General features: G+C 34.7%; 1 protein-coding gene across 2 annotated transcripts; it reads left to right on the top strand.

Annotated features, from left to right (window-relative positions):
* Positions 1 to 1,780: 1,780 nt before the first annotated feature.
* LOC104591286 (gamma-glutamyl hydrolase 2-like) lies at positions 1,781 to 15,980 on the top strand. 2 transcript variants are annotated; one of them, XM_010250089.3, is made up of 10 exons: positions 1,781 to 2,462; positions 3,461 to 3,547; positions 6,182 to 6,271; positions 7,723 to 7,817; positions 11,967 to 12,027; positions 12,208 to 12,297; positions 12,413 to 12,475; positions 14,942 to 15,030; positions 15,606 to 15,698; positions 15,777 to 15,980. In XM_010250089.3, the coding sequence occupies exons 1-10, from the start codon at positions 2,124 to 2,126 to the stop codon at positions 15,808 to 15,810; spliced, it is 1,041 nt and encodes a 346-aa protein (XP_010248391.1). In that variant the 5' UTR covers positions 1,781 to 2,123; the 3' UTR covers positions 15,811 to 15,980. The 2 variants fall into 2 exon arrangements, with proteins under 2 accessions (XP_010248391.1, XP_010248393.1); XM_010250091.3 differs by lacking the exons at positions 14,942 to 15,030; positions 15,606 to 15,698; positions 15,777 to 15,980 and adding an exon at positions 13,314 to 13,923.
* Positions 15,981 to 19,367: the final 3,387 nt, after the last annotated feature.

Genomic DNA, 19,367 nt, shown 5'->3' with positions numbered 1-19,367 from the left:
TTATGTGGTGTAGCGATAGCTACTCTTGGGCTGTGTTTGATTTGAAAGAAAAAAATAGGGAAAGGTAAAAAAATTTATACAAACCTTGTATGGGTTTCCCTATATTTCTTTTCCTTTTTCTACCTTTTATTTCAAACCAAACACGGCCTACGTTCTTCATTTCTGTAAAGGCTTATTTTGGATGATTGTCAAAGCATTACTATGTGCTATTGTATGAAAGAATGTAATAAACAAATAATTGGGGATGTTATGTGTGGTTGGCACCTCTTAATATGTACGTTGGTATTAAGAAAACATATGAACAAAAATTGAAAAAAATATTTCTTTTCTTATTCATTACAAGAAAACTAGAGTAAATATACAGCATATCATACTACGATCATTTGTAGGCTTTAAGCTTCTTCACAGACTTCTTTGGCCCTTTGACTTGTCAGGTAAGGTGGTGCCTTGAGTCTGAACTAGTCTATGATCAACTCAATCTTGTCCCAGCAAGATATAAATGTGACCTCTAAGCCCAACGTTGGCTCATTTAGATTGATCATTACTAATTAAGTGCTGAGGGTCAAGCTACAATAAGTTATTTTCTTTTTCTTTTTTTTTTTTTCTGTTCATTATATTTTATTGCTTTTCACCACCCTTGTTTGATTAGTAGAAAAATATAGAAGTTAGGTGAGTTTAAAGATCAAAGCATGGCCCAAGCCCACAAGTTAATTGTTATGGCTTAAGTCCATTAAGAGTTAGATACAACACTGATGAGGCCAGTATAGTCTATCCAAGACCCTGCAACCATGAAACTTTCTAGAAGACTTTCAAGCATCCATATCGCTGAAATCAAGTCAGTTTAATATTAGGGTTTGACTCTGGAGAATCTTGCAACTAATCAACAGGGAGAAAACTTTGATGCCTAAATGAGAGGTGTTTTCAGTCAAACAAAAGCATGGTTTTTAAAATTGAACCGGTCAGGGGTTGGGTTACCGGTTTGAGTGGTCCAATCGTTCGATTCGAATAATCGGTTCATTTTGATAAAAAATAAAAAAATTAAAAAAAGTTAAAAAATTTGAAAAATGGTCAAAACCGTTCGAATGGTTAACTGGCTGGTTCAACGCTTTTCTGACCAAAATTAACAGTTTTGGGGGGAAACGAAACCAATCAGGTGACTGATTCCCGGTTTTTTCAGTCCGATCGTCCGGTCCAATCTGGTTTTGAAAACCATGAACAAAAGTAAGGATTTACTAAGATTGAATGAAAGTTAATACCTTATATAATATAAGACTTAATGATAATGAATTAAATAAGGTGACAAATAATAGTTTAAATTGTATTTTTTATGTTGTTACCCTTACAATTAGATAGAATGAGACAAATTAAAAATTATAGGTATTTTAGTTAAGTAAAAGTAGAATTTAATAATATTGATTGAGAATTAATGATTTAAATATAAGAGTTAATGATAATGAATTAAATGAAGTAAAAAATAGTAATTTAAATTATATTTGTTGCGTTTATAATAACTGAGGGATCAAATTCATAAATAAGGGTATTTTAATTAACAATAGAATTCAATGAAACATAATGCGAATTAAGGAAGGCTTTTTTTTTTTTTGGTATTCAGTGCACCATTAATAACAGGTTTTAGCAATTTACCCTTGAAATAAAATAAAATAAAATTGCGATGATATCGGACTGGCAGGGTAGATCCATATCCAATCCAATTATAAACGGGTCTAACTCGGGCAATTTTTAACTGGATTAAATATTTGAATTCAATTCGGCTTCGGACTACGGATACTGTTTCCAACCGTTCCGGATGTTTGGGCACTGAACTGAAAAAGTTCGCTAGATCCCGGCCGAGAACAATGATTTACCCGGAGCGCTCGCGCTGAGTAAACCGTGCGATCGCTATCAGCGCGAGCGCTATTCTACCATGCGTTGCTCGTTGGCCAGAAAATTGACGCTTGCCTTTCGCATTTTGACATTTTTCGTTCGATGACGACATTTAAAGAATCAGAATTGAGACTTAAATTAGTTTTACAGCCCATCGACGACATTAATCCATAAGGATTCTCTGAATTCGGCGATAACCACAGCGAATTCGTCTGCGTCTTTCTTCGTCTTTGTCTTCGATGTTGTCCTCTCAGTACTCGAAGATGTGGAGTTGCTTATGGATAGTTATCTTGATTTCTTTGTCGAAGGAGCTGATTCGTGCGAATTCTCAGTCGATTTTACTTCCTGGAGAGATTGGTCTTGGTTCTTGGCGGTCGTCCAGCTGCCAGGCGCCTGACCCGGCGCTCTATTTTCGGCCTGTGATCGGGATTTTGACTCATCCTGCTCATGGTGCTTCCAATGGGCCTAATGCTTCGAATGCTTCGTTAATTACTGCTTCTTATGTGAAGTTCGTAGAATCTGCTGGTGCTCGCGTTATTCCTCTAATCTATAACGAGCCGCCGGAGATTCTCGCTGAAGTGAGTAATTTATTTCTTTTTACTTGAAATTATGATTTTTGACGCTGGATATAGAAGCTATGAGTGTAATAATATCTTAATTAGTCCTTTGGAATTCGTTATGTTTTTGTTGCTTTTGAGAGTAGAACTTCACCCACAAAAATGTTTTTGACAAGAGATATAAGCGAGGAGTTCACATCCTCCTCACCAGATTTTCTGCACCAACCAATAACACGTAAGGTGCTTCCTAAATGGATGAAATAGGGAGCTTTCCTATACGACTTACCTATTCCTGCCATGCAGAGGAATTCTGTAGCCGGACCAAATCATTCATCAGATAGGGAACTCTCTGGATTGGTCATTTATTAACTTCAGCAGTACACATCAACCATATACCCATCCTTGTATTGCAGTTTTAGCCAATTAATAACAGCTCTCCAATCTCTTAATTATTATTATTTTTTTTTGAAATTTAAAAGATGTCGATAAAAAGTTTTTCCCCCTTACATGTGAGAAGGTGTTTTGAGCTTCAATTTATTTCATGAACATAGAGTGAAGAGAAGAATTTAAGAACTCTGTTTGAGCGGTTGAGCCCCGAACTAACCTGCCACATGGAAGTTTCCTAGGCTGTTTGGACTTCTTCACTAAATGACCCGACTAGCATACCCACCCATAGCCGTGCATCAATATTAGGTACTCATATTACATTGATTTTTTTTATATGAAATTTGAATCATCAAAAAATTGAAGTGCTTTCATAGTTCTTAAAAATGCACTTGATTTGGACCTTATTGGTTCTACTGTATAGAATAGAGTCGTATAGAGCATTTATGCAGGCTGTAAAACTCCACTTTAGTCCTTGATTGGCCTCTTTTGCTTAGTATCACTGTAATGGCAACATTCTATATTGGTACTCGAAGAATATTTTGTTAAGGCTCATAGTGAGGTTCTCAATCTCAATGTTTTGTTCTTATGGTTATATGGAACTGCATTTGATTGATATTTCTCATTTACTGCAGAAGCTGAGTCTGGTCAATGGAGTGCTGTTACCTGGAGGGTGGGCTAAAACTGGTTTGTTTTATGAGATTGTTGAGAAAGTATTTAAGGTACTTAACCAAAATAGAGGCAGGTTCTCGTTATTTTGACTAAATATATGCATTGTTATAAATCATGATTGAAACAGTTATGGTACCTATGCTTTTCATTTCATTCTTTTGCCTTTTCACTTTGGAAAATTTCTTTCTCGAGGTAGAAGTTGTTAAAAAATCCTAGTGTTTCACAGTGTAAGTTGATTAACCATGAGCTCAGCTGGCTTAGGCTTTCCAAAAAGCTATTGTTGAATTCAAGTTCCAATACTATCCAAAGTGCATTTGAGTATAGAGTCTATTCTTTGACTTCGGTGCATTTTAGAAGTTTCCTGTAATGTTTAGAAGATACAGAGAATGATACAATCCATAATAACCAGAGGTTCTCTGGCATCCATTATCATTTTGCATATGAATTTCTGTAGTCTTAAGTCGTGGCAAATTGATTCTTCCTCCTGGAGGCCATAATGTTAATGCCATTACTATCAGTAAGGATGCTTTTTGCATTCTCCCTAAGAAATCACAGATGTTTCTGAACATGTTCATTAGAAACCAATGGTTTTACAATTTTTTTTTTCTTTGGAGCGATCATAACTAATTGATCTTGCAGTTTCCTTACAGAAATGAAGTAAGAAAGCATAGGTGGCTGATGAGAGATGTGGAAGTGAGATTTCAATGGGTACAAAGGGAAGATAACAGCATGGTTGATACTTTAGCAAAGCAAGGGGTGGGGAGAGATCAAATGTTCTGGGCACAATTGTAAGAAAAAGAAGGGAGGAGATAAGAGGTCTTGTCTCTAGAAGTGTGCATGTATATATGTACATCTTATTGTTATTATTAATAAAAAAAGTTTCCCAAGTCTTCACCAATGTGCCCAAATTTGGGGTTGTGCTCCAAAGGAATAGACAAATATGAAGAAGAGAAGCAATTACTATTTGGGAAATTCATATATTTCTTTGATAGGTAAGTGTAATCATTATTGATTAATGAAAGCAGGAGGCATGAGGCATAGTTCAGAACGTAGGAGGTGTAAGCCTCCTTAAGAGGGGGGGGGGGGGATGAGGAGGAGGAAGAAGAGGAAGAAAAATCTCATTTTTCTTTATTTTTAATAAAAATATTTTCTTTTATATTAAGAAAAATGAAGATGCATAGTACTAGTTGAGGTGTATGCCTTTAGCACGCCTCATGAAAAAAGCATATGAGGCATACACCTCAGAGGTGTTAGCGCCTCTGACGTATGCCTCAGGGCATTTTGGGGAGCCTTTCCTGGAGGCGCACTTCCAGGCATACACTTTTCACGCCTTCTAAAACACTGTTATGGACTTCTCTATTTGTTTGTATTTGGATTTGAAGGGTAGAAGTGGAAACATGGGCATCTACCTCCAACCCCATAACATTGTCTTCCAAAACTACAGAAATTGCAGAAAAGAGTTTGGTACTCTCTACTTTTTGTGTGGTTCCAGTGTTTTGAAAGTGAGAGGACTCAGAAAAGCACAAGGGCCTTCTAGCACCCAAGGTGCAAGGTAAGGCATGTGCCTAGATGAAGCAAGGCTCAAAATTTTGGAAAAAAAATGAAAAGCATTAATACATAAAAATATAGAAATACGAATTTGAAAAGAAATTAAATGATTTAAAATGCCTATTAGATCAAATTAAAATACTTAAGCATAACATATTACATATAAAACAATTCAATGTCAAAGTGAAAGTAAACAGATGTGGATCATGCCAAAGTGCTTCAAGTCAAAAACTCAAGCATGTGAAAGTCAGAATGTCTCTGTTTTCTCTCATAGTCATGTTACTTAAATAAGCTAGTGTGATGATGTTAGGCGTCTTCCATTCCTAATTTTAGGAGGTAAGGGCCCTTATGAGGTGGAGGGTTGATAGGCCTGAAACTAGATCAATTGTATTATTGTTGCAACTTTACTGAAAACTTTGCTATTTGGGATCCTATTCACCACAGCTAGGTTTTGAGCATTAAAAAGATCTTTGTTTTTGTTTCTTCTAAAAGTTAATAGACCATTACTAGTGCACAAAGACCAATAAAAGGTAGCTTAGAAGTTAGTAGGCCATTACACAGATGTGAAGCATATGACAATGTCTAAAAAAGTAATAAAAAAAAGCAAACTTATAAAAGGTGTATGTCTTGGCCAAGGTATAACCATATATGGCGCACTTGGTATGTGCCTTTAAAAAGGGGCATCTCCTGGGTTCAAGCAAGGTGCATGTCTTAAAATGCGCCTGACTTATGTGCCTCAGATGTGCCTTTTAAAACATTATGCGGCTCTTACTATTTTTTAGAGTAAGTGTTGAAATATAGTTAGTGGTAGATCCAGAAATCATTTTCCATCCATCTTTGCTGTTTCTATCCCAATCCAGAAAACTGCCTTCGGGTAGTGGCATGTGGATTTTGAACCTCCAGGGAAGGATGCCATTTACATTCTACCTAATTACCCCAAACACAATATTTCTGTGACTTCTTATCATCTTGGTCATCCCCAAGAGAGTTCAAATTGTATACTTTATTGAGAATTAATTTGTTGAAACTGGTCTTGATTTTCCAGGAGAATTCCCTCTGGATAAGAAATGACTATGAAGATCATGACTGTTATTCATGTGCATAAGTCATTTGCTTTTGTTTTTATTCTTTTGCAGCATGCTTTGGAAAAAAATGATTCAGGAGACCATTTTCCCGTCTTTGCTATTTGCCTAAGCTTTGAACTTCTTACTATGATCATCAGCAAGGTAATCAATCTTGACTCCTTTGTTCCCCTGTATTTGTGTTTTGTTATGGAAATCATTCTGATTATTTTTGTACTTGATTACATCATTAGCTGTGTTCTTATGTAGTTCTAGAAGTGCAAGATGAAGGGTGCTGTATTAAACCTCTCAACATCCATTTGATTGATGTGATTTTTGAATTGTGTGTGCTAATACATTTCTTTATTGTGCATGGCTATTTGTTGATCTTGTGGGAGATCACACTTTGACATTCTATGGTATTTGTAATGGACTTTAGTTCTTTACAGAGTGCGGATAATAACATATTCATCCTGTTGTCCGTAAATCATGGATTAGCAATTTGGTATCCATCTTGATATCTCTTGAAGATTGAAGCTCCTTTGTTTGTCAGGAGTTCTGCTTTGTTTCAACCATCCAAATTCAACCATCTCAGTTTCTTCCATTGTGAACTTGGTTCCCCCATTGAGTTCCCAAAAACCATTTCTCTTTGCTAAAAGTCACAATTTCTTGATTTCTTGTGAAGTCAAAAAAGTGTCTGGGCTTACTGGTGGGTGTAGACATGCCAAATCTCCATACTGTTCAAAGAAATGATAATGACAAAATCTTAATGGGAGGTTTTCTCCTGCTTAAAGTGTTCATATATGAATCAATAGGATCCCTATTTGTTGTGAATGGTACAAATGAATCTTCTTGTAGAAATCGAATCCAAGATTGGGCTTTTGCTGAATGCAGAAGCAGAGGATTATGTAGCAATGGCAGCAACAGTAGTGCCTGCAAAAGCAATTGTAGTTGAGGTAGAAAAAAATTCTGGCTTTTGCAGGTTGAAGTTAAATACAAACATTGGGGGACTGTATAAGAACCATGCTGAGGCTGTCGTACCCTAGGATATGGTTGCGTTTGCAATGTTGCTACAAAGCAATTGGAGTTGAGGTAGAGAAAATTTTTGCATTCGTGTGGAGGAAGTTTCATGGCAGAGTGGCAAATAAAAAAAATTATATATTGGAGGAATACAGGAAAAAATGATCTAATTAAGTAAAATGTTCTGGTTCTGTACCTTGTTTGAAGGTTTCAATGGTTAGAGTTTCAAAGATGGTGAAGAAGAGAGGGAAAAATTGTGTTTTCAAAATATTATAACAGTTACATAACGTCACATGAACAGAATGTGATGGAAAACTGATAAATGGGAGGTATTTGTCCAATTGTTAGAAAACTCAGGAGTAGTTTAATGGATTTTGCATACGGTAGGGGTAGAGTTAGTCCATTTCCTAAAGCTTAGGGGTAGTTTAAGAGATTTCCCCTATGAAAGTTTTATTAGCTGATAAGTGATAACCATATTTTTGGGTTACTAAGCTAGTCTTATTCATGATTCTGGGATATCTTTCCACATTTTTTTTTCTATTTTTATGTAAATATTTTTCATCTCAGCATAACATTGCTTTTATTTTGAATTATAGGATGTCAACATTCTTGAACGGTTTAATGCATTAAATCAGGCATCTACTCTCCAATTCACAGAGAATTCAATAATTGAAGGCACAGTTTTCCAGAGGTATATGTCTTCTCTCACTTGCTTAGGAACTAGAAAAAAATGTGGATTTCTACTCAACTCAGCTTTAACCCTAGCCATTTTGATTGGCTACATGAATGCCATTATTGCATTCTACAAAATGTCATTCTTTCTGTTAAATTGCAAGTCTTTAGATCATTCTTAACACTTCACGTTTTGTTTGACCTTCCCCTTGCTCTTATAGAGCTTTCTACTTGCATCAAATCATTCCTAACTGGTATGGTCAAGACAGAAATACTGATTTCTTTTTTGGAAAATGATATGAACTTGCACATGCTTGGGGATGGACATGAGATGGGCAAAGAGATCCTTAATGACCTCATTTATTTATTTATTGAAAAACTCCTGTATCATTTTTTTAATAGGCAAATGAGCTATACCATAGGGGGTAGTCCTCCTGCAAACTCCAATACACCAAAAACTGGTGAATGTGGGAGTCGATCTTAAGTCTCCACTACAACCATCCAGAGACCTTACCAACTGGGTTTGGTCCCAAGTCTCTGCTAAAAGCAGACAGATCCTTAATGACCCTTTTCTTCATTCACATTCTCAGAGATGTGGAAACAGCTTCCTTGGAAAAAAGTAGGGTTATAAACATTCTCAGGAGTGTAGATGAGATGGGAGAACCAAGTCAGTATAAATACTTATCTTCTTTATCTTTGTAATATTATTCCTTGGATCTTGTACACGCCATCCTTTCAATTTAGTGCTTCCATCTTGGTAATTATTAAAAAGTAAAAAAAGGAAAATAGAAAAGAAGATTTTACACAGTAAAAAGTCTCACCTTCTCACTACTTAGCAATGCCAGTGCCTGGTTAGACTATGACAGGATTTATTTGGGATTTAGTCGATGCTGTAATATTTGGGATTTAGTTGGTTAGAAAGGGATATTGTCTACTTCTTACTTAAGTGGGCATTATAGTCCTTCTATTCTCACTGAAGTGAAGGTACTATGGTAATGTCATGTTATTTTAAGAAGATCAGTATAATAGAGGACTGGCCAATTGGGCTAGTTGATTTTTCTCTCTAATTGGCATTCCCTTTTTCTCCTCCTACATGACTACTTTCTCTTTCTGTTCTCCGTCTTCTCTTCTTTCTCTTTTTCTTACACAAACCAAACCTTGTTCACATGACTTTCTCCCAAAGAAAATGTTTGTCCACTTAAATATACTTGGTTCAGTCGTGCTATATGGGGTTATATGAAATGCTAATTGCTGTTTAATTTTTGTAAGTTAGGACATATTTTAATGGGACCATTTGAAGTTACTCCTAACTCCCCTGAGAGAGTTATTAGCCATAACAACTAAAAAACTGTGTGCTATAGCTTTGCTTTATATTCAACTTGAGCACCCAACCTAGCTTACAACAAACTAATTTTTTACTTCTCTAAGATACTAAATTTCCACCTTAAATGGTGCAATAGCACGAAGTAAAACATATATGATATATTATTAATAGAACCAGCCTAATTTGCACCTGTATAGGCTTATACAGTAATCATTATTACAATATAAAATTCCTTTATCAGGATATCCTTTCAAGTTACATAATATTCTTTCAGCTTCTTCCATATAGGGTACCCAAGGCTGATGAATATACTAACTGACTAGACTAATGACATACCAGATATCTAGTTGAGTGAGATGCAAGTACAAGAGTCTTTGAAACTGGTCATTGTTTGCAAGTAGTTCTCCATGCTCACTGTTGAGTCTGTGATTCAAATATATAGGGGTTTCAATTGGCTTAATCCCTAATTTCCTAGTATCTTTCTATAAACCTAAAACATACTTCCTCTGAAACATGAAAATATCCCTTCTACACTGAGATACCTCTTTGCCTATAAAATATGTAAGATTTATCAGGGTGCATTTAAATTGTGTTAATTGCAATTCACATGAAAACTCATATTAATATGAATTAGAATATTTATGTATTAGAACTCCTATGAACAGGAGTTCACTGTTTGGGGCTTTGGGCAACACATGAGAATTGGTTCATTTGGTCAAGAACAGTTCAAAATGTCTCTTAAACCATCCTATTTAAAAGATTGATTTGCCATATTTTTACTAAATAAAAGTCTTTATAAACATATTTAGTTTATGTTCTAAATTCTACTACTACTAGTACTACTTTTGATATTATAACAATAAATCAAATTGTAAAACTATCATATTTTATAAGTAGAAATTAATTATTTCTCTTAAACAATTATTTTTAAATGTTCTATACAATTGTTTTCTTTTCTTTTTTAATGTATCTCTTATTAATATTACTAAATCCAAGTAATTTCTTATTACTTTCAATCATTTTATATATTTTCCTTTCAGATTGTTAAAGATAAAATGAAAGGATACTTTGCCATTTTCTTATTATTACCAAATTCTTAAATCATGTGATGTTATGAGTGAAACGATTGTATATATAATCTAAAAGTAGTTTTTTTGTTTTTATTGCTTTTAAATGTTATTATTTTATTGCTTTTTGATTTATTTATTAAATATTTACTGAATGCTTTTTAAATATTTTTTTATTATTATAATTCTATTTTATTATTGTATTTATGACATTACATAATGTTATGACTAAATATTTCAAGAGAGTGGCATCTTTGTCATTGTAAAGTTGGTCTATTACCTAACTCCTATGGACATAGGAATTGCAAAAAACACCCCTTGGAGTGGAGGTTCAAAACATCAAATTCCCACAAAATTTGTGAACTTGAACTCCATAGATTTTCTTCTTCATATGAATTGGGCACATTCAAATGCCTAAAATTAGAATTCCAACCTATAATTCTAATTTCTGTCCCCAATTCTCATGATCTACCTTTAGATCTTTGATTTCAAGTTTTGTAGCTAGGAATTGCTTCAAAGTAGCATTATAGTATGCATATTTCTTGTAACAACAATATCATGAACACTTACAATTAGTACAGTCAAGAACTCACCATTTCTTTTGATAAATAAGGCACGGATAGCATGTAATTTGGTTGAACATAAAGCTCTGGATTAGTGTTTAAAAGGTGAGGCTCTCCCAAAACGCCCTGAGGCATATTTCAGAGGTGCTGAAACCTCTGAGGCATACGCCTCAGGTGCAATAGGCCTATGCCTCATACACTTTTTTCATGAGGCATACGCCTCAACTAGTGCTGTGCATCTTCATTTTTCTTAATATAAAAGATTTTTTATTAAAAATAAAGAAAAATGAGATTTTTCTTCCTCTTCTTCCTCCTCCTTCCTCCTCCTCATCCCCCCTCCTCTTAAGGAGGCTTACACCTCCTTGTGTTTGGGAGACTTACACCTCTTACTGTCTGAACTATGCCTCATGCCTCTAGGTAGTGGAATGCCTCGCGTCACACCTCCACATTTTAAAACATTGCTCTGGAGATCTCCTCTGGAGCTATTAAAAAGGTATGATCATCCATATTGCCTGATAACATCAGCAGGTTATTAGTGGTGAAGAAGCTTCCTCAGGCCTCAACTATGCTCTAATACCTAGTTGATTTATTAGAGGTGATTCTTGATGTATGTGCAGTATGAGAGAGAAGAAGAAGGAAGAAGGAAGAGAATGAGGGAAGAATGTTGGTTAGTCAATTTAGACCCACGACCCCCACTGATAATATTTTATTAGGTTAAGCAAATAGGGGGAGAAAGACATGAATGCCTCTCTACAAGACACATAATGGCAGATTTGCATATTTGTTACATAAAATCCCAATTATACCCTTACAACTTGTAGAAAGATTGGGCAGGATGGGCCTTAAATTGCATCTTTTATTGGTTTTATTTCTAAGTTGTTTTTCTTTATATTGGGCCTTAAGCATGTGGTCCATCTTTTATTTCTTTTTGTTTTGTTTAAACTCAGCCGCCTTATTGGAGGCATTCATGCAATTCCATCTACAATTGTTTTTCAACATTAGAAAACACATTAGATAGGGCTGAAGAAGTTTGTAATTGGAGATCAGAGGAATGAAGGATAATGATTTATGCCTGCTTTATATTTTGATGCTTAATCACAGCTTATTTTAATATGATAATATGCTATTCACTGTTATCATATTGGCTGCTAAAATAGGAATGGCTTTCTTATAGCTACTGTTGTAATAATATTCATTACTGCGTGCGTATGCAGATTTTCACCAGAATTGCTAAAGAAGTTGACAACAGATTGCATTGTCATGGAAAACCATCAAGTGAGTTTCAAAGCACTTCAATCCTCACCCTTTTGTTCTCATTATATGACGTTAGGGACCAATTTCTTAAGGCTCTCTTTGCCGTGTGAATTTCATTTGCATGGTGCAAATGTGATGGCTTACCATTTTTTGTGATCAGAGAACATGATACTGAATTTATCTGATTTCTAAATGTAACAGTATGGTATATCATTAGAAAGATTCCAAAAGAATCCTTCACTATCCAGTTTTTTCAGGATTTTGACAACAAGCAAAGATAGAGATGGGAAGGTAATAGAACTGCTCACTCATATATTATTGATTGATATTATTGCAGACATGTTTGCATGTTCAACTTTGTTCCTTTACTATGAGTCCTCATTGTTGGATTCTTTTTCCTTATCAGGTTTATGTCTCAACTGTTAAATCACATAATTATCCTGTATCTGCATTCCAGTGGCATCCAGAGGTGACTGTTATACTTATTTTCACATGCACTTCCATTCCTTTGTATTGCACTTGCTTAATTTATGATTTTAATTAATGGGTATGTGGAAAAAATCTTCTTTTACCCAGTTTGGCTATTTCATGGTATCATGCCTTCTTTAGTAGTTTCAGTTAATGGCTTTCAAGTCGAATTCATACCTGAAGTTGTTTTTTAATTTCTTAAGTATGGAATAGTTTTCTCCCCAATGGGCATTTATTAAGTTATGGTGGTTCTGCTTCTCTCTTTTTACATTCATGAGAAGGACTAAAAAAACAGACACACACATATAATAAAGTTTGATTTATGGATCCAAAAATAAATTTGATTTGAAAATGTGCCGGTAGCAAGATAATGAGACAAGCTGTTTGGGCTATGGATGTTTTACCAGAAAATTGAAGTATAAAAAAAAATCAAAGTGGAAACACCAGAACTGAAAAATTTTCTCCCTAGCTGGTTTGAATTGGGACATTGGTTTGATAAGGGGTTTGAGGGATTTAGAGGTTCCCTTTGTCTTAGCGTTAGGAGTGTTCCTCGATCCTTCTAAGGTCAATGGGAGAATTTGGACTCTTTCTTTCTCAGAAATACTTTCTTGTAGTTCTTTCTTGCATGCTTTGCTTTCCTTTTCTCCCCTCCTCAACCCTTTCTTGGTGAAATTTGGAGCAGAGGGCCTTTTGTTGGGAAGTGTTCCACTTGAAAATTTGAAGCAGAGTACCTTATGTATACTTCTTATGTTTTGTAAATGGGATAGATACTTATCTCCTATCCTTTTGTGGGTTGTAGCAGGAATTTGAGAGTGGTTTTTTGATATGTTTAATTGCAGGTAATACTTCCTTCTAATGTGAGTGGTCTCTTTCAACCCAACTTTGTCAGCTAATGGACTAGAAGAGCAAGAACTCTTAGGAAATGCATGAAGGCAGACACACTATGGACAATTTAGGAAGAGAGGAATGTGAGGCTGTTTAACAAGGAGATAAGAACCAAAGATGGCATCATTGAACTAATCATAGCAAGGCTAGATCATTGGGTTAAAACATTGAGATAGTTTGAACTCTTCTCTACTGATGACATTGTAAGAAATTGGGGATTGGTAGCAAGATCCTCTTCAGCCAAGTCCCAAGTTTCAGCTCAGTGGTCAGTTCTTCAAGTGAATTTGATAAAGATGAATTTTGATGGCTGTAGCAGAGGAAATCCAAGGCCCTCTGGATTTGAGAGAGCCTTCAAAGATTCCAACAAGAACATTTTGGCATTATTTTCAGGATCTATTGGCCAAGGGAACTCCATAGAAATATAGATTACTGCAGTTGTGCAAGGACTTGGGGTGGCTAAAACATGCCACCTACAAGGCTACAAAACCTAATAATAGAAGGAGATTTGGTGGTGCAATGGTTGACGAACCAATAACTGACCCCCTGATCATGCAGAAATACAAAGAAGGAAATTAAGATGTTGATGAGGGATAGAATGGTAGATGTACAATGGGTTTAATGATCAGTAAATGGACTGGTTGACATGTTGGCAAGAACTGACCCCCTGATCATGCAGAAATACAACGAAGGAAATTAAGATGCTGATGAGGGATAGAGTGCGGAAACTTTCCCTTCTCAGGGGATGCCTAGCATGATCGTATATATACTGAATTTTTTATCAATTTTTAATAAACTTTCGTTTATCCATAAAAAAAAAAAAATATATATAGTTCAAGCCTGTTGAACCTCATGAAATATTTCCGTTATGGCCATTTTCCAGAAATAAGAATGTGATGAGTGACAGTTTTTCCACATTCCATTTTCTGCTGTATTTTGGAAAGAGTGAAATACAAGAATTTTTGAAGGAAAAAGGAGAGAAAGCAAAAGACTTTATGCTGATATTAGCCCTCATGTTTTTGATTGGTTGTTGGTTCACCTAGAATTTGAAGACATGTATAGATATGGCTGATGTGGGCATCATGATGGTCCTAGAATCAGCCTAAGAGCATTCTATTTATTTTAATTTAAGTGTTTTCCATCCTTAGATTCATGGTAGTTTATCTTTATTTAAGCTGTGTTTAAAGTTAAAGTTGCTTTATTGCATAGGAATTATTGGTTAGTCACTCTACACCTAAAATGGGTTGAATGTCACAAAATCTTTCTTGACATTATTCTTCCAAAAGATGAATCATGGAGGAAGTATCTTACCCTAATGATCTAATATAGGCTAGTTGGTCTATGCTTCCTATTTTCTTCAATGCTCCATAGAATTTACAGCTGTCTTTCACTTCTTCACTGGTACTCTCTAATGTGTGCTTTATTGCATGGTAAACCACAAGAAATGTGGAATGGATTTGCTTCATGTTCGGTCTATGTCATTTTTTATATCTGCTGATTGTGGTAATTGCATTGGTAAAAGTAAGTAATAGTACTGACGCTTTTCTTGTCAACCTGAAAACTGAACTAACCAATTTCATTGCAGAAAAATGCATTTGAATGGGGTTTATCAATGATTCCACACACTGAAGATGCAGTTCTAGTGACTCAACATGTTGCCAACTATTTTATCAGGTTGTTATTGTCCCAGAAACATTGCATTTGTTTGAAATGTGGATCTTGATTCTTGGGTTACAATTGGAATTTCCTATTTCAGTAGTAGATAGTTTGACCTGCAAGGGCTTGCAAATCAGTTTATTCTTTTATGGTGTCTTTGGAGTTATGTCCTTAGGCTAACAAGCACGAGAACACGGGTTTGAGTCTAAGAGCAGTCACTTCCTGCAAGAAAATGCCAAAGGTTATATCTATATCCCCAAGACCCTAGATAGCTGAGACCAACATTGGGCAATGGCCCTTTAGGTTAACTAGTTTTCTTTCACTGTCTGGTCAAACATGGACCACATTATTGAATCAAGAAAAGCCTCCCTGCATTTCATGGCTGTTGATAAGTTTGTCTAAAACCATAGTTTCAGTTAGTACAGAGTCTCAGAAATTATGCTCTTTGGTTTTGCCAAACATCTAAAGTTCTTGCTACAAGCAAAATGAGACTGAAACTTGGGAGTAAGCTGCTCTTTACCAGTTCATTTTTCCTTGAACCCTATAGAGGTGGAATTATCAGTGCGAATATTTTCTTTCTTGTTATGATGCAGTGAGGCAAGAAAATCCTTAAACAGGCCACCTGCCCAAAAGGTTCTCGACAATCTCATTTACAATTACAGGCCTACTTATAGTGGGAAAGCTGGGTAAGACCAAAATATCATTGCGAAAAAACTATGCTTTGAGTTGATGATTAGTCCTAACCTCAATTCTCCTGGTTGCAGGACGGGATATGACGAGGTTTATATTTTCTCTTGATTTTCAATCTTGAATTCTGTTGTACAATTGTCTGTTATTGATCAATGATTGAAAACAGGGAGGTCTGGAACATGGATATAGTCACAAATCCATACATACATGTAAGGAATGTTCCTTGTACTTTCAGGGACCCACCACATATATCTATACATGCGATGAGTTCTATCTAAGATTTTCTTTTACAAAATTAGACAACGCACTTTATCAATATAGCATTTTTTTTTATGAATACATTATTATAACATGTTGAAATCCTTTTCGTTAGATTTTTTTTTTTTTTAATTTGAGGCAGCTAACTGAACTATATTTGATTAAAAGGATATGAGCGAACTTTTCCATTTGAAGTATATATATATATACACACACTAGCGGGGACCCGTGTGATGCATGAGCTTTGTTAAGCAAAAGTTAAACAATACAAATACATAAGAATATACAATTTTTTTGTATTTTAATTTTTAAATAATTAATAATTATTTATATTTCATATACTACATTTAATAATTTTTTTTTTTGCAACACAAAAATACAATAATTAATATTAGATAGGATGGTTCATCAAACTGATAAAACCAATGAAACTGACCAACCCGACTTGACTTGAGTTAGTTGGTTTTCTAGTAGCATTAGGCCTAGATCATGAGCCCAAGCCTGAAGCCCAATTTAGACAAATATTATATATTATATTAATTATACATTATTAATAATATATTATATATTTTATAATATTCTATATATAGCTTGAGTTAGTCAGTTTTCTAGTAGCATCAGGCCTAGATCTTGAGCCCAAGCCCAAAGCCCAATTTAGACAAATATTATATATTATATTAATTATACATTATTAATAATATATTATATATTCTATAATATTCTATATATATTATAGTATATAATACCTTTTCACTACTAATTTTATTATTATATAATATATATTTTATGTATTATTAATATGTATATATATATATTATATTTTTTACTATATATAATATTATTGGGTCGGGCTTGGGTTGGGCTTATTTGGGAAAGCCTAAGGCCAGTCCGAAAAATAGTTAGGCCTGATGTTTAAAGGCCAAGCCTAAGCCTGTGGGCTTAAAATGTTGACCAAGCCCGGTTTATAATGGGTCAAGTCGGGTCAACCCGTTGGGCTACCCAGCCCATGAACATCTAGTTTCGGGTGACCAACTCCCCAACCAAACTAAGTTGGTTTAGTTGGCCAAATAGCCTTCAACCGAATCGAAATGACCCATGAACACTCTTAATTTTAGCTAAATTAATAGTCTAATCTTTAATAAATACCAATAGTTTAATCTCCAATAACTATTGAGAATTTATAGTGAAAATAAACAATTTTTGAAAATAAATTTATAAGGAAAATACAAAAAATAGCTAATAAATATACAATGAATACAATAATTATGAAAGCACAATAAGTACTAAAAGTATATTAAATTAGTCAATAAATAGTGTAATATCCAATAATAGTTTAATCTCCAACAAATACAAATCAATAAATTATAACAAAAATACAATAAATCTAATAAGTACAATAAATTAAATTTAAAAGTTAAACAATAATATTTTAACCTCCAACAATTATTGAACATTTTTTGTTAAATAACAAAACAAAAATAGATTTATACATAATTGTTAAAATATATTTATTACAAATATAATAAATAATTACTGAAAATACACTAAATATTAATTTTAGTAAATACACATATTTATCACGTGACTACTTAATGGGTGGGTTGGGTAAGGAAGAAGAGGAATGAGAGTTAAAAAGGGGTAAGGGAGAAAAGAGAGAGGTTTAAGGAGAGAAGAGATAAGGGGGAATGGGAGAAGGAAAGGGTTTTTGACATGGGACCTAATCGCTTTATATATATATATATATATATATATATATATATATATAGAGAGAGAGAGAGAGAGAGAGAGAGAGAGAGAGAGAGAGAGAGAGGGTTTTGAATTAAAATTTAGAGTAAATTTCAGACACTCCCTACATTTAGGGGGTTATGACACTTGGCCCCCATTATGCTTTTTGTAACATTTAACCCTAGTACTTTTAGAACAGGATAAGTGGACTGCAATCCACAACAGAAATCTGAAATTGCAGCCCCCTCCTAGTCTACTAGTAGCCCCCCCTATAAACTGTATCTTGCCTGTGAATTTGGCATCAGTCCACGGGCAGGATTCAGTCCACTCCTAGAAATCTTAGCTCCACCTACTCATAACTAGATTGTTAGTTCTCAATTTGAACCAGCTGTTTGATATATATATATATATATATATATATATATACATTGCCCTTGTGGTTCCTGCATTCTGCATCATAGTGGATTTGGATCCAGAGACCTTGTTACTTGTTAGAGGCTCTGTTTGTTTGCAGTGCAAATCTGAAATGGATACAAATTTTGCATCCAGTTCAATTTTGCATTTGTAACTATGATTTGCACTTTTATTTGGTACAAAATTTGTAATTTTTGTCTCATTTGCATTTTTTTACTAGCAGTGCAATCCCAAAACTGATGCAAAATTTGCACTGCCTTCCTTTTACATCAATTCTTTTTCATATAAAGTTGGGACCACGCCATGTTGCTTCTTTTCTTATATTACATGGATTTTGAATATTTATATTGTATAATTATATATTATTGATAATATATTATAATATTTATATTATAATTACATATATATGTATGTATGTATATGATTGTATATCGGTCAATTTGATTAACTGCCAGTTTTCATATTGGTTAACCAAAATCGAATCAATACCTTTGGTTTTCCAAAACATTGAATCCAAAATTGGGCCAGTCAATTTTGGTTAACCATATTTTTTAGTTTGGTTTCATCGGAATTGGGGGTGGGGCAGAGCAGGCTGCAATTGAGAGTGAGGAGCACTGGAAAAACCACAAAGAGCTTGTAGTTTCATGGGTTTGATTTTGTGCCTCCAGGAGGGGTGCCAAATGGTCAGATTTTTCAGTTTGGTTTCATTGGTTCAATTCAGTCTTTTGGTTTTTGATGAACACCCTAGGAATTGGGGGTGGGGCAGAGCAGGCAGCAAATGAGCGTGAGGAGCACTGGCAAAACCACGAAGAGACCAAAATTTACACTCAGTTTATTTGCACTCTCATGCAAGGTTCAAAAAATTGTTACGTATCGGATTGGGAGCACCCCGATACCCCTTACAGAAGGTGTATTGGGGTTTTGACTGATTCAGGGGGTGGAGGAACCTTAAACCGCCCCCTGAATCAGATTTGAAAAAAAAAAAAAAGAAAACAATACCAACACTGAACCAAAATCAGGCGTATCAATATTTCGAACCTTGCTCTCATGCAAATAAAATTGGCAATGCATACAAACTGAACCAAAAGGAGACATTACGAGACCCCGATATCAACAGCCCAACTCATATTTCTTGTATCAGAAAGGACTCTAGCAAATATCAATTGTAGTTTATTATATTCACTTTATTGACCACTCACTAAAATTTGAATTGATGCAAACGGGTCTATTAGATGAGCTCAAATCCGGTTCCATTTGATGTTGTTTCC

The sequence above is a fragment of the Nelumbo nucifera genome, chromosome 6 (assembly GCF_055504915.1).
Source record: "Nelumbo nucifera cultivar China Antique chromosome 6, China Antique-T2T, whole genome shotgun sequence".
Classification (NCBI taxonomy): Eukaryota; Viridiplantae; Streptophyta; class Magnoliopsida; order Proteales; family Nelumbonaceae; genus Nelumbo; species Nelumbo nucifera.
The sequence above is the reverse complement of the archived record's forward strand: the minus strand, read 5'-3'. Positions and strand labels throughout refer to the sequence as shown.